Source organism: Poecile atricapillus, chromosome 1 (genome assembly GCF_030490865.1).
Source record: "Poecile atricapillus isolate bPoeAtr1 chromosome 1, bPoeAtr1.hap1, whole genome shotgun sequence".
Classification (NCBI taxonomy): Eukaryota; Metazoa; Chordata; class Aves; order Passeriformes; family Paridae; genus Poecile; species Poecile atricapillus.
The window spans coordinates 37,746,184-37,761,591 of record NC_081249.1 but is presented as its reverse complement, the minus strand read 5'-3'; the positions used below and the strand labels follow the sequence as shown (position 1 = coordinate 37,761,591).

The 15,408-nt window shown below is 38.6% G+C and overlaps 1 protein-coding gene across 4 annotated transcripts; it reads left to right on the top strand.

Annotated features, from left to right (window-relative positions):
- Positions 1 to 426: 426 nt before the first annotated feature.
- Positions 427 to 15,169, top strand: BIVM (basic, immunoglobulin-like variable motif containing). 4 transcript variants are annotated; one of them, XM_058833949.1, is made up of 11 exons: positions 427 to 581; positions 1,725 to 2,325; positions 3,213 to 3,339; positions 4,252 to 4,347; positions 4,430 to 4,534; positions 6,313 to 6,407; positions 7,576 to 7,708; positions 10,028 to 10,099; positions 10,943 to 11,026; positions 12,608 to 12,704; positions 13,671 to 15,169. In XM_058833949.1, exons 2-11 carry the CDS (start codon positions 1,836 to 1,838, stop codon positions 13,959 to 13,961), a joined length of 1,590 nt encoding a protein of 529 aa, XP_058689932.1. In that variant the 5' UTR covers positions 427 to 581; positions 1,725 to 1,835; the 3' UTR covers positions 13,962 to 15,169. The 4 variants fall into 4 exon arrangements, with proteins under 4 accessions (XP_058689932.1, XP_058689910.1, XP_058689942.1 ...); XM_058833927.1 differs by having other exon boundaries at positions 523 to 673; XM_058833938.1 differs by lacking the exon at positions 427 to 581 and adding an exon at positions 978 to 1,111.
- The last annotated feature ends 239 nt before the right edge of the window (positions 15,170 to 15,408 follow it).

The following is a 15,408-nucleotide window of genomic DNA, read 5'->3' as shown; positions in this document are numbered from 1 at the left end:
TGCTTGGTCACCTGCACAGTAAAGAAGTTCATCCTCACGTTCAGGTGGAATTTCCCGTGCATCAGTCTGTGCCCGTTGTCTCTCGTCATATTGCTCGGCACTGCCGACCAGAACCTGGCTCCATCCTTTTGGCACCCTCCCTTCAGTACTCATAGACACTGATGAGATCCCCTCTCAGCCGTCTCTTCTCGAGGCTAAGCGGGCTCATCTCCTTCAGCCTGTTTCTCACTACTCCGCGCTGGGCCCCCACGCATGAGGCGCTTCCCGCCCCGGCCATCCCCGACCTGCTCCTCCCCTCCTCCCTCCCTCCCCCGCCCGCCCGCGGGGCACCAGCGGGCGAGACCATGAAGGCGCATATGGGGGGGGAAGGCGACCGAAGAGGCGCCACTCACGGCGCCGAGGCGCAGTCGCGGCCCAGCCGGGAGGCGCTCGCCACTGGCTCCTCCGAGGCACCGTGAGATCCCGCGGAGGGAGCGCGGCCGCGGCCGTCGGGCAGCCCCGCGCCTCCCGCCGTCCCCGTGCGGCGGCGGGAGTTGGTGCGGCCGGCGGCGGAGGAGGCGGGGGGCGGCGGGGGCGCGCAGGTGAGCGCGCGGCTGTGTCTGCTTCCGGCGCGCCCGCGTCCCCGCTCCGCCGCGGCCGGGGAGGCGACGCCGGCGAGCCCCGCTCCGCGCAGGTAACACGGGCCGGGGTAGCCCTGCCGCCCCCGCCGCCGGTCCCCCTCGCAGGCGCCCAGGAGGGGAACGAGCCCAGGGTCCCGGGGGGCCCCTTCCCCCGGCCCTTGGCTTTGGCTCTGGAGCCGACTGGCGGCAGCGCGGGGGGAGGGGCGGGTGCTTGGATGTGTCCCTGCGCTCCGCCGAGCGGAGCCCGGCCGGCCGTGGGAGGCCAGAGGCGCTGCCCGGGCGCTGCAGGTGCGGGGCAGCGAGCCGAAACCGCTGTTGCAGGAGGAGGCTGTGGAGCGGAATTCCTGTCTCCCTCGCGCCAGGTTCCCATCTGCGGCGCGTGTCTGCAGACGTGAGAGCTGCTGAGATGACAGATAACACACACGCTGTCAGCTTGCCCTTTAAAAATGATCGCTTAAAGCAAGCCAGCCAGCCGTCTAAATTTGTTTTTGGTAATTCTTAGCTGCCATAAACAAAACCTGCTTTTCTTTCTCAGGTCTTGAAGAATAAGAGGCACGTAAAAATAAAAGGGAACCTTTAACAGCTATAGGAGGAAAGCACTGGAACAGATTGAGAGTGGTGTTGTCAATTTACAATCGATAGAGGTTATAGCTACTGTAATTGTATGCTTGAACTTCACTTGCAGCTAAAGTTTTCAGGATTCAGCAGAATTAAGTTACCTTAAATCGCCGTATGATGATTTATTAATTCGTATAAATTATTCTGTACTCCATATTTACAGTGTATTGTGACTATAAGGGATAGAAGAGAGCAACCACAACCAAGAACATGTAGAAAGCTTTTATTTTTTTTGTTTATCTGCAGCTTATAAGTGTAATTACTTATTACATCCTCATCTTGATATCACTGCAGTGTCTGCTGTTGGCACCTCACAAATGATAAAAAGTGATGATTGTAGAGTTCTAGAGATGCTTAGGGAAAGACACCCTGTGTTGTGGTATCTTGAAGGTATTTCAGCTTTTATTGGCTGTGAGTTGGAAGATAAACTTTGTGTATATTTTATGTTGAATGAGACACCATGCTATCTTTCTGTTTTTTTTTCAGGTACCTTGTTGATACCTTGCAGAGGCAATGGAGGCAACGATGAAAACCCTGTTGTAATTAAAACATAAAGAAAAAGTATTCTTTGTTGTGCAATACTCTTAGTATCATTCAATGCCTACTATTTCAGAAGATGAAAAGGAAAATGGTTCTGGAAATAATGGAAACACTGAAAACACACCTGGGAAAGAATCCCCGGAAGCTTCTCTTCACGATCCTGTGAAGCCATACTGCATGTCAGACGCCTCCACTGCATCCTTGGTGCCTAGGGAAGATGGGCATTATCCATGGGGATGTCCTGTGACTCATACAAGAGAGAAGTTTTATACCATCTGCTCAGACTATGCTTTTTTAAACAGAGTAACATCTATTTGTAAAAGTCCAAGTGCTTCTGTTAGTGCCTGCCTATCAAGCAGTGCAGCCTTAAACGTTGGAAATAACACACCTAACTTACTCAGCGTTCAAACTGGTGCTTCAGAGATTATCTACCGTGAAGATGCTAACTTGGAAAGCCTGCCTGGCAATCTTGGAAAGCTTCCACTGGCATGGGAGATAGACAAATCAGAGTTCAATGGCGTGAACTCAAATCTGAAGAGCAAAGCAGGTGAGGTGGTAAAGTTTTGATGTGAAAGGAAAAGGCTTCATGTTTCCAGCTTGTTTGTGAAAGGGGCTGGCCAGCACATGTGCTCAGTGAGGAAGTGCTATAGAAGAGCCTGTATTTCATTTCAAGGAACCTGCATCTGTCATTGGGACAGAAGAGAGTGAGAGAGAGAGAGGAGTGAAAGTCGAGTGTAACTGCCAGGGGAAGTTTATCCAAAGCAAGGCTGACTTCTCCTTAATTGTGTAATATTTGGGGTGGTTTTTGATATCACTCCCATCCCCCCCCCATGTTGTTGGAGTGATTTTTTTGTTTTAGTAGGACCTAGTATATTATGCATCTGGATGTATGACTTCAAAATGGGACAAAAATATTTCTGCTTTAGCACGTGACCCAACACTGTCACAGTGGCTTATGAAAAGGAAAAGATCTTTGGTGTATATTATTATTAATGGATTTGCATAAAAGTTTTCATCAGAAACTGTAGGTCGTTGCAAGGCTGGCAGTGAGAAACAAGCATTTCATTATGTTCCTTGTGTACTTAGTGTTTGGGAGGTCCATGTTGGTTAGAGAGTCTATTTCTGGGATGGATGATTTAATGCATTAGAATAATCAGATTGACTTATCTCTCTTAGCAGTTGAGCAGGTCATCATTAATTCTGTTCATGATCTAAACACCATGTTGTTTACAGAGCTAATGGCAGCTTTACAGACCTGTTGACAACTTAGATTATGTATTTGAGCCTTCTTTCAATTAACGTTTAGTCCTAGTTTACACTTACTAACATAACCCGTGTCTCTATTTGAGCTGGATGCTGTTACTAAAAGTATTTGAGAAGAAAACAATGAATGGCAAACTAGACATTCATTTGATTTGGAAATTTGATTTGCAGGCAACATGAAGAAACAAGGGACAAAGAAGAAGTCCGTGGACAAAAAAAGCAAACAGTACAGGGAGTGTCCTCAGCGTTCCGCTCTTGAAGACGTGAAGGAGAGAAAAGTGTTGGACCTTCGGAGATGGTAGTATATATGAATTAATTTATGAAGTTATGAATTTATGAACTACACTAACTATGTAGTTTCTCAGTAAACACTGTTGCTAGTTACCTGATTGCAAACTTCTCAATAATGTCTTGGAAATTTTTCTTTAGTAGAAACGTTAAGCATACACACACTGTCTCTTGCATTCTTGAAGAAAAATTAGAGCTTCCCTCCCATCTGTTAAAATTCTTAAAACATTTTTCTTTCTAAACATCCATTTTACTTTCAGGAAAGGGAAAAACCTATGTGGGGATTCATTGCAGAACAAAATACAAATTCAGTAACATGGTCAGGTCAAAAGTAATCTTAAATGTACCGCTGATACGTTTTACTTCTGATTTTATTTTTTATTGGGAAATACTTGATCAGAGTCTATAATTTCTATGCAACCATTATTGTATTAATAAAGCTCAGTAAATTAAATCAGTTTAATGCATCTGTCTGGTTCTAACTTTGTAACACCAGAAAGTTAGAGTTAACCTACAGAATCTGTGGCCCAGAATGATGTTCATAGGTAGATATGTGGTTTGTCGCAAGTGCACGTGTTAGAAGAGACTGGATAAAACCATATGATATATTAGTACAGAATCATATTTTCCTACAGGCTCATTTGTACAGGACTCTCTTGGGGCTGTTAGAAATTTGACTGATTTATATGAAATAGGGTAGTGCCAGCAGGCAAAGAAATCGGTTAACATTTGCTTAATTTTTGTTTTTAAGAATACAACTGTTCTGGGTTTTTTGTTTGCTTATTTATTTTAATACAGGTGACATAAAAACATTCAATATAATGTGGCACTTCAGTGACATGGCTCAAAAAAAGTAGTTCAGGTTTGTCATATAGGTGAGTCAAGACTGTATTACTAATATGTTTGAGATTTTTTGTTTAAGGTATTGTGTTAGCCGACCTCAATACAAGACTTCGTGTGGAATTTCGTCCTTAGTGTCTTGCTGGAATTTCTTGTATAGTACACTGGGAGCTGGAAGGTAAAGTCATACATAGACTGCTTTGCTTTGCCTCTAGAGTGTCAAAAATATGTTTCTAATTACAACACTTTTTTTTTTTAAGTTTACCCCCCATCACTCAAGAAGAAGCCTTGCATATACTGGGCTTTCAGCCCCCATTTGAGGAGATTAGGTTTGGTCCCTTCACTGGAAATACAACTCTAATGAGGTATGTTTGTTCTTTTGATGCAGCTAAGAGATAGAACCTTTAAAAATACAGTAGTAGTTCATTTATTTAAAAACAAAGTGGCTGAGATGTTAATCCTCTTAAGTTTTAGAATAATGAAACATACCTGAGTACTCTGACTCTGAAACTCTCAAAGAGTTGTTTGCAGTGGTTGCTTTGAATGGTGTGATGTTATTACACAGGTCAGGTCAATGTGAAATTCTGTTTGATTTTTTGGTTCAGTTTATGTAATGGTTGTATAATAATCTAATGAGTCTAGTCTGCTGGTTAGGAAACTTTCTCTTTACACTTATTTTTCTATTTTTGAAAATTCAAGTTAAATGCTTGTTAATATCACTGAAATGGCCTGAAAAGACAGTTGATACACTATTAGCTTAATGTAAAATGTAATTTAAGAATAGAAAATGAGATAGTGCTGAATCTTTGCTGCAGTGGAGCTGTTCAGGAATGAAAACATGGGGCTGGAGTCACAGAACACTTTGAAATTCTTTTATCGCTTCTGCTCTGCTGTTTCCTGATATTTATAGGTTGGACCTAAATTCTTTGTACTTTTTTTTTTGTATTAAATTAATAAGACATTCTAAGATTAAACAGAGCCAAGAAGCATATTGTACTACTGAGTGCTGAACATTTTTATGGGACTTTGGTGTGTTACCCTTTGGTGAGATTAAAAACTTTGGCTGTATTCTTCTTTGCTTCATGAGTTGCATTTGATTTAGTTAATTTTTTTAGGGCAATATATAGTGTTTGGCTGATCACTGTAAATGATGCTGGATTTGAAAATGTGGCAGCAGTCTAATCTCCATTCAGCATACTGGCTAGACCATTGGAAAATGTCATGAAGATTCCCTTTACCTGCTTTAGGAAATTCAGATCCAGGTTTTCTATCTCTTCAGGAGTATGTTAGGGTATAGCAACTCCTATAGACCAAGCTGATATAATGTCCTATCTCTTTGTGTCAACAGTCTATACAGACAAAAGTTAAACTTGTAATTCTTCTTTGATTTCCCCTGTGAGCATCCTCTATGCAGCAGAGAAGTTACCCATCTTTTTTTTTTTTTTTTTTTTTTTTTTTTCTGGCCTGGTCCAATAATTTTGAAGTGCTTAGCAGACTTGGAAACAGGAGGGCTGTGAGCCAGCCTCATTACCCAACATAGCTTTATGATTGAGGTACTGTCTTCAAACATGTGAATTTGAGTCTTCCAGTGTGGAAAAATTGCTGGCCTGTCCTCACTTAGTGCTGCAGTGAGGAGTTGCAGTATTTGGCTTCTGTAATGTTCAGGCTTTGTGAAGTTTAGGTGAGAGAAATCCAGCAGGATAACCAGAAAGTCACACTTGAAGGGTCCCTTCTGGTGTCTTAGATTTCATTTATGTACCTTTCAAATCATGTTTGCAGTTTGGCACCTCAGAATTTGTGCGTCTTTCTAGAGGCTTTGTAATTGAACATTAGAGATGACTGGGCTAAATACAACAGGACCAACATTTCACATCCAGATTGTTGGTTATTATATGATTCTATGTTGAGTCTGGAAAAACAAAATGAATGAGAAGGCTTTGTGTATTTACTTCTCTGTTTAGGATATTTTAAATTTTGTATTGGGTACAGTGGTCATCTACAATCTAAATATTTGTGAGGTAGGTACTTAGTAGCACATAAATAATTTTTTTCCTAAACAGTCAAAGCACAGGGAAAGTGTGAGGAAATGAAATGGTATTTAATAACTCTTGAGTTACTACAATCTTTAAGCTTATTGTTTCAGATGGTTTAGGCAAATAAATGATCACTTCCATATCAAGGGATGCTCATACGTTCTGTATAAACCTCATGGGAAGAACAAGACAGCTGGAGAAACTGGTACGTAGCTACTCTGAAAGCATTCGTCTTACAGTGTATAACTTGAAAAATCCTGCAGCATGTAGCATTTGACAGGACGAAGTCTGTAAGTAGTACTTCCAGTCTAAGATAAGGTATCAAATACCTCCAAGTTGGCTGATTTTTCTGCTTTTACTTTTTCTCTTATTTAGCTAAAATTTTCATTTATACTTCTATTATGATAAAATACATTCTGTGCTACATATCCTGCTGTCACAGAATTGGAATTTTAAGGTATCCAAGAAAACACTGCATTTCCAGTTCTGCACCGTTGTGTGGGAAAATTTGTTTGTCATCCACTGAGAGAACAAAAAGTCCTTACTTAATGTTTCATGCCTTTAAAAAGCCCAGTTTGAAAGGTAATGAACTTATGTGTTTTGCCTGACTGTAGCTAACATCTCTCTCTAAAGTTAGGCGATTATTCTCAATTAGCTTATGCAGCTACATTTTTGTCTATTTTTTAGGTATGCATTTTAAAAAATTTTACTTTCATGCACTGTTTACTAGCCTTTGGTATAGTCTGGGTAATTACCTTCTAACTGAAAGGTTCTTAAAAAGCACAAAATCATGCTGAAAATTTTTAGAGATTATGAAAATGGATTTTCTTTTCCTTGGTATCCCACTTGAAAATTGTCGTGTTTCAGTACCTCTTCCAGTCTTTTCCTGAAACTGAGCACTGTGGTCACATTATAAACCACTGCATGCCCATATGTGTACCTGAGACTAGGAAGGTCCAAGAACCTCTAGATACCAAAATGTTTTTGAGTGTTTTCAGTGCTTTTGGTAGTATCATCAATGTGTGCCACATCTGACTTAGGGCAGCTGGGACTGCATTCTGTTGCAGTATTTCCTAGTTCAAGATATGCTTATGGTTCTTTTTTAAATTTGATTTTGATCTAAACACAAAGCATACTTTATATTGCATTTCCCTGGCACAGACTGTGCAGCAGACAGTATTTAATTTCCTGCCTGGTACAAAAAAGTACTAAGTTTGATATCAAAAATGTATTTTGTGCATGCCTGTCAGGTCACGTCCTTCCACTTAAAAAGCAGTATAACTACTTTTGTTGTTAAATAGATCTTTTTTTCTGCTGAATATGTTACTCAGGATCCAAAGCACCCTGGCCTGTAACCTGATCTTCCTTTGTAGCTGCAGGGGCCCTTGCAAAGCTAACACGAGGACTGAAAGATGAATCAATGGCCTATATCTACCATTGCCAAAACCATTATTTTTGCCCAATTGGTTTTGAAGCAACCCCAGTAAAAGCTAGTAAAGCCTATAGGTAAGATACTATATGCTTATCTGTGTTTATGCTTATGCTAGTGGAAGAAACATACAGAAAAATTTACTTCAGTTTGATACCATTTTTCTCCATAAATAACATTTCAGTTTGTGTCATGTAGACATCTGTCTGAGAAAAAAAACTAGACTATGATTTGAAAGGAGTGGCTTAAAATGAAATGTAACTAAACAGACTACATTGAGAGAGCTTAAAAGAGAAAACCGTAAGTGGTATTAGGAAATGGTTTAAAGACCTTTTAGCTAGATAGAGAGAAGGTAGTTATTTTATTGAAGGACAAGTGAAGGTAACTAATCTGAAAAATAAAAATGTGGGTTGAAAAAAGGCCAGGTAGGTTTTTTTAAGGTTAAACAATAAAAAGCCAGCTAATTATGAGGAGAGTCTGTTCCTAGAGAGCTTGGAAGGGAAAACAAGAGAAGTGTATGTATGTTGCAATTTTCCTGTATAAACTAGAAGTAAAAGGTCTACAATGACCTTTTACCTACAATACAATGATATTAATCCTTCATGAGGTGGATGTAATGAAATTTATGTTTAGGAACCAGCGTTTGTGTATGGCAAGAGCAGGGATTTTGTAGGTATCACAGGATGGTGCTTATGTACTTTTTTTGCATTAATGTTGACTAATAATGGTGATGGTAAACTCCAACTTCTGACATGTAAGACATAGAAAAGTAAAGAGATGTGAATGATCTGTTACCAGGAATTGTGAGGGAATGGAGGGAGAAAAACTAGGAGAGATCTTTGGACCATGACATTATATTTGGCTTTTTTTAATAATGCTTGAAGTGCTGGAGTACTTCTGTAAGGTTAATATTCCTGTTGTTTTAGAATACAAGTACAGTTCCCTGTGTAATAATTTCAGATTTGTCAGAGTTACACTACTAGGATAATATAATGCAATAGTTGATATAGTTTTCAATTAAATACAGATTTTAAAAAACAGGTAATAGCATTAATACTCATATGGAATTTGGGGAGAGTCTTGCATTAAACCCACAAATTTCAACTTTGAAAATATCAACTCTTGAGATATATATTAGCTTTTGTAAGACATTTACCTTGCTGCTCAATGTAGATTGCTATACATAGTAGTGTACTCTATGCACTCTGTTAACGAGAGTACTTTGTTTTACCTCATTCACTGAATCATATTAAGCTATTTTTCCTCTCTCAAAGTAGTTGCAAACATGGTATGTATTAAAGGTTTCTGTTGGACTTTCTTGATGCCCAGCCATTGGTCAATATATATTAGTATTGTCATAGAGCATAAGAAGTCAGTCCCTGAGAAAATTAGCAGATAGCAGTGTTGGTGAATGTTAAACAGTGAAAAGTGTAGGTCACTAGGATTAGGTGAACTTCTGGCTATTTGACTGATTATCTGACTGACTTTGTTGAAGAAATGGGGTCACATAAAGGAATAGAGAATGCTAGCTCTACTTTTGGAGTTCAAAATGGTCATTGATTGGAGACAATAAAACATATTCATCTGAATCTAATTGGTTCCCAGTGTGAAGGTTATGATAGGGTTAATGAAAGCTTTCAGTATATGTACAAAATAATACAGTTCTTTGTTGAGACTTAGTTCACTGACTTGCCAGGTTTGTAAGAAGAATGTAAAAAATATGCCCCAAGTAGAAATCTAACACATCAGAATATTTGAGTTTACCAAAATGTTAATCACTTAATCAGTTAGGAAGAATCTTAACTAGAAGACCAAAGTGAAAAAAAAGTCTAATAGATCAAATATACAATCAATAGATCAAAACAGATCAAAAATACAATCTGAGAAATAATATGGTCCAGTGTATGGAAACATAACGTGCCTTTTAACTAATTTAAATTTATGTTGTTTAGTAATGAGTGAGAACAACACTTCCATTCTTTACCCATGGCTGAAAAGGATTCTTAGTCACTAGTGATGTTACTTTTAAGTCAATGTTAACTTTCTTAACAACAATTCTCTTCCAACGATGTAACATGAAATAATTAGTTTAAGCAGCTTTTATAGCCTTACTTTAGGCTGGAGGTCAGACCAGATGAGCATCCTGTTTTCTTTGTGTTTTCTGATCCTACTGAGGAAAAAAAAGAAAAAAAAAGTTTTGTTTTCAGCAGCACTACCCATAGATTCTGGACTAGTTCTTGGTTACCTGTTTTTGCACTCTACTTAAAAAGGAAAGTTTTTATTTAAAAAACAAGCTAAGAAACATTTTAGGTCCCAAAAGAAGTGGGTGGATAGGTTGTTAGGCTGAGCTTAGAGACAGTTCTTAGGTCACCCACAGACTTCCTGTATGATCTTAGGTTGCTGGATTTGGACTCGGGAGACCTGGGTTCAGTTCCCAGTTCAACCACAGACTTCCAGTGTGACTTTAGGTAAGTCAATCTATCCTGTGTCTTGGTTTCCCATCTTTTCACTGATGGAATACATTGTTATTTTAAAGGGAATTTTTTGTAGGTAAACAAATTGTTCCAAGCAATAAAGCCATATGCTGATACCCTGAGCAGAAAAATATCAGGTTTTCTCACATTTGAAACTGATGTAGTTTTCCATGAGAAAATTATACACAGGAAATCACAGAGCATTCTCATCAGTTCTGCCCTAATACCTGTCAAAAATCTTCCTTGACAAGGTTACCGCAAGCTTTGAGCTTCTTGGAAGTTGATTGCAAAGTAGTATTAATTCAAAGGTTTGGATTTTAGTATCTGGTATTGGCTGTTTAGAAGGAAGCATTTGGAGTTGCCAGTTTTGTTCTTACAGGTAACCCTACAGCTCTTAGTAACAACTGTCAGCTGAGGTATGGTTTAAAAACAGTGGAAAGGACTCTTCCATGACTGTTAAACATCACAGATGGGGAGGAAGCTGTTTGTACCACATTTATATGGCTTTCCACAACTCTTATTTCTGTTGTTTCCTATATATTTATATTTACATCATGTACCAGACTGTCTTTCATCCACATAAAGTTTCTTTTGGTGAAAATCTGTCTTCCCAAATAATGTGTAGGAGCATCTCCAAGGTTTGCTTTCAGGCCTTGTGAAACAAAAGATTCCCTGTATGCAATTGTGAGCACTATAGCACAGGAGCTGGGTTTTAGTTTGTCTGAGGAAACAATTTTAAGTGTTAGAAAATCCTAAAAAGAACAAGAGACTTAATACCTCTTTTTCTTTTTAGCATGCACAATAAATCTTACTAGGATTGTATCTTCTATTGAACAGAGGCCGTGTCTTGCAGCAGGAAGTAGAATATTGGATCTTAATTGGAGAGCCCAGCAGAAAGCATCCAACAATACACTGTAAAAGGTATGTTACTTGGTAAGAATGTAAAACAATGTTTTCTTTCAAAACAGTTTGTAGTTCTCTACTCAGAGTCACTGAGTGACTTTTTAGTTATTTCGAATGAATATATACATGTGTATATATATGTATCTAATAGACACAGATGCTGCTTTAGTGAGAAGCTTTGTGTTTTGATCTCAGGGCTGGCTCTGCAGTTTTATACCACATGTCAGAACTTATGTGGGCTGCTGAGAGCCAAAAGCCCATATCTTTTGTTTGAGTGTGACAAAGCTCTTATTAGTCAGGAAGAAAAGGCACCTCAGCTGTCTACGGTTGTGCCAGTTGTGACTTACAGACTGCATGGCCCTTGGAGGAATTTACACTGGAACTGAGGACATCCACAGGCTGTGTCTGGGCTGTGCACAAGATATTCTGCTGCTGCTGAGACCTCCTAGCTCAGGTGCAGGTGCAGCCTATACTCTGTTGTGTTATTTGCTTATCTGTGCATTCAAATGGTACATTTACAATGAGGTTTGACTCAAAGTTGATCTCTAAGCTAGACATACAAACTAGGAGAGCTAGAGGGTGCTATGTAGAAATATAATGGATTAGTTATATTTAATAATTTTTTTTGTCAGTGATGTGACCTTGTCAATAACTGCAAATACCTGGGTATTTTGGACTGTGAGATTAAGTGGAGCAAAATTAAAATCACATTATGCATCTGGTTACTGAGAAATGCCATATTGTAGGTCCCAAGGGTAGAACTTTGTTGTGTGGTGTATTAGCTACAATATAGGCACAGGAAAAGGTTTCTGAATATATAATAAAACCATTTATAATACTAGTTTTGGTTGTGGAGACATTCTTGCTCCTGCTGCACTCCCAGTGAGAGCTGGCAGGAAGTTCTGCGCTTAAGGAAAAGGGGAAAAGGTTGGAGTAGAAATGTGTTTTCTGTACTAGTAGGGTGGTGTTTAAGAGAAACATGTAGTTAGACATTGATGGAAATGAAAAGGTGATGTGCAGGTTTAAAGAGGTCTGGAATATGAAAATATCTGTTGCAGTTGGGCTGGAAGGAATTAAGAATCTTTGAAAATCTGAGTGAATGGGGAGTGGGGGAGTGATTGAATTGATAGTTTAGAATTAAATAAAATGGAGGAGTGAGTTATGATGAGAGCTGTCTAAAGTCACATTTAGTGTGTGAAAGAAACCAAGGAACTGAACAAACTAATACAAAAGGGTAGGAGAAGTTTTTAAAAAAAGGTTAATGTATCTCCTTGCTTAAACTACACTTGCTGCTTTCTTTCCTCAAACATATGAATTGGTAAGCGTAAGGAATGTAACTGTGACTCATGGTGCTCTTACTCATTTTAGAAGATGTTTCAAAGAGCAGGAATAATCACTGGGAATGCTTTGATTAAAAGTGACACTTTCGTATCTAGATTGATGTCTCTAATGCTGAACCTTTTGTAACTTTACACATTCATTTATCCTTAAAAATTGGTTAAAAACCAAAGGTCTGTATTTGTGTGTATGTGTATGTGAGTCTTTGTGCTGCTGAGGTTTCATAAATACCAGCTGAGTAGTAATGATTTTATTCTGTAGGTGGACAGATATTGTCACTGACCTAAACACTCAAAATCCAGAATATCTAGATATTCGACACCTAGAGAGAGGATTACAACATCGAAAAACAAAAAAGGTAAGGTAAACTCACTAAGATGGGAGGAAACTCATGGTAGGTTTTTGCAAATTTACTCATACTTCAGCAGTGTATGATGATAACTTCACTAAAGGATTTTTTTCTGTTAGGAAGTGTTGCTGAAGACAAAAGTATGATGTAGGTTCTTGCATGCCAAAGTAATTTAGATTTACTTGCTGGATAAGTTGTAAACCACCAGTAGCTTCGTATAGGCTAGGATGAATCGGGATATCCGTGTATACAGAATGTATTTGGTCAGAATATTTAACTTTGTTGGTTTAAAATGTAGCTGCAGCAAGTATAGATGTTCTGCAGACAGATTACAGACCCTTTGGGGTATGACCCTCCAATGACATTTAAGTGGGAAAGAAAGTACAATTGAGTAGGATATGACATAAAAGAACGTGTGTGTCTCCCTTGTGTGGAGTTACTGTCAATGCATGTGGCTTTCTTTCCTGTAGATAGGGTTGTATCTCATGGGTGTAGGACGTATTTGTGATTTGTAGATTGAAACTGTGAGAAATAATAGACTGAAGAGATGATTTCAGATGTGAAGACCCTATGGAAGACTGTGTCAGCAAGATCAGGATGGACCAGAACTGATAATTTCTGAGGAGGTAGCTAGAAAGCAAAAAAAAGAATAGTAGAAGTTAAGTGATACTGGCCCATGAAGGATAAAATGGATAGCTTAAAAAGATCAAAAAGATGAAAAAGAAAGCAGTAATTGAATCTGGGAAACAATCAGAACTGACTGATGCAAGTTGTATATTTCTGTATATGATTCTGTGGTGTTTTGTTCATTGTTGTTTTTTTTTTTTCCCTGGTTTGTATGTTATGGCACTTCTTGTTTGTTTCCTTTTTGAAAGTATGGTGTTACTTGCCAAAACGTTGATGTCAAATATCTATTTATGTTAGAAATGTGCCTGTGGTGTGCATTTAACAAAAAACCTTTTTTGCTTTGTTTAGGTTGGAGGAAATCTTCATTGCATCATTGCCTTTCAGAGACTTAACTGGCAAAGATTTGGTCCTTGGAATTTTCCATTTGGAAATGTTAGACAGAATAAACAATCCCAAACACAAGGACAAGGAATTTCCAAATCTGAGAGTGAAGACAATATATCTAAGAAACAACACGGACGACTGGGTCGATCTTTTAGTGCTAGCTTTCATCAAGAATCTATGTGGAAGAAATCTAATCTTCGGGAGAGGAGGAACAGTGGGTATCAGAGTTATAATGATTATGATGGAAATGATTAAAATTAACTTTAGATGATAGAGTTGATATATTAAAGTTAGTTTTAATCAAAACATGTTAGGGATTTATTAGTCCTAGAACACATAAGAATAGAAATTATGGTATAAGATACAGCTTCATTATTATTAAATAAATATGTTGATATGGTTGCAATAGATGAGGTCTGATGTATAAAGTGACAGATAAGCACAGATTGTTGTAATTTTGCAATCAAAGGTGAATATGATAGCAAAATCGATAATTTCTTTTGAAATAATTGTACTATGTCCTGATCTGTGGAAACAAAAGAGCAGGTTGAAATCACTCAATGTAATAAGCAGACTTTATTGAAAATATTTATTGTTCAAAAGCATGAAAACTTATGGTATGACTTTATAAAAAAGGGTTATTCTGCAAATGGTGTAAGGATAAAAATAAACATTGCCTTTGTTTTTAGCACTTCATTTTAGTAAGGCTGCCCATAACCAGTGCAAATGAAAAAAAAGATCACACAGGTTAGAAAACCTTACTGGATTTACAAAGAGAATGTACACATTCTCCATTTAATTCCCATTAGACTTCTGTCAGTCAGATAATCATATCTTGTCAAGCAGGTCTCAGTTTCTTTTCCCTTATCTGGTTGCCTTTTTTTGACTGAGGAATCGTCTGTTCGAGGATGGAACTTCTGTTACTTTTGCTTATGGGTAAAGTGGCTGAATTCTTACCCTGGAGCCTCCTGAGAGCACGGACTCACTTAACACAGGCTTATGAAATTCAGTATTAAAAGCTGCATTTACCATTAGCCAAATGAGCTAGCTGGACACTGTGTTCTGTTGGCAGTTATTTTCCTTGCTCAGTCTTAAAATCTCTGCCCTTTTTCTGCTGCTCTTTTCATTTTGTGTGAAGGGGATGCAAGTGCTGAAAACTGCTGGCAGCCCCAATGATATACCTCTCAGTCAGCACACAAATCAAGCTTTTTCAGGTGTCCCAGGTGAAGTCCTTTTTTTTTTTTTTTCCTTTTTCTTTCCCTGATAAAGCCAGTTGTTTGCCCAAACACATCTCAACAGTTGTATTTTTCTGTGTACAAATGTTCATACCTGCTCTAGGATTAATTTTTTGACATAAAAAGATTTGTCATGGAATGCAGGGGTTTTGTAGGTTGCTGCTTTTGTTAACCAAAAATGGGAGACTTTTAGACTTTTGTTCATTCAATAAAATTGGTTTTCTATCTTGTTGTTTGCTTTTCATTTGTCTTGAAAATGATGGCCCTGCATTTAGTGAATGTCTTCAGCAAAGTAGGTAAGCGACAGATCAGAGTTTCAACTACTGCTTAGCAAAGTAGGTAGGATCTCTTGGGTCATAAAAAGTGGTGCTCTGTGCAGCCACTGTGACTTCTACTAAATTTCTTGAAGCCTGCAGCCTCATGACTGAACAAAACCCATATGCTTTGAAATTTTATTTTCCAGATGA

Excerpts from the sequence above, each read along its gene's own strand:
- BIVM (XM_058833949.1), top strand. The coding sequence starts at position 1,836 with ATGCCTACTATTTCAGAAGATGAAAAGGAAAATGGTTCTGGAAATAAT. Across the intron at positions 3,340-4,251 it reads GTGTTGGACCTTCGGAGATG|GTATTGTGTTAGCCGACCTC; the intron begins GTAGTATATATG and ends TTTTTGTTTAAG. Across the intron at positions 10,100-10,942 it reads GACTTCCAGTGTGACTTTAG|AGGCCGTGTCTTGCAGCAGG; the intron begins GTAAGTCAATCT and ends TCTATTGAACAG.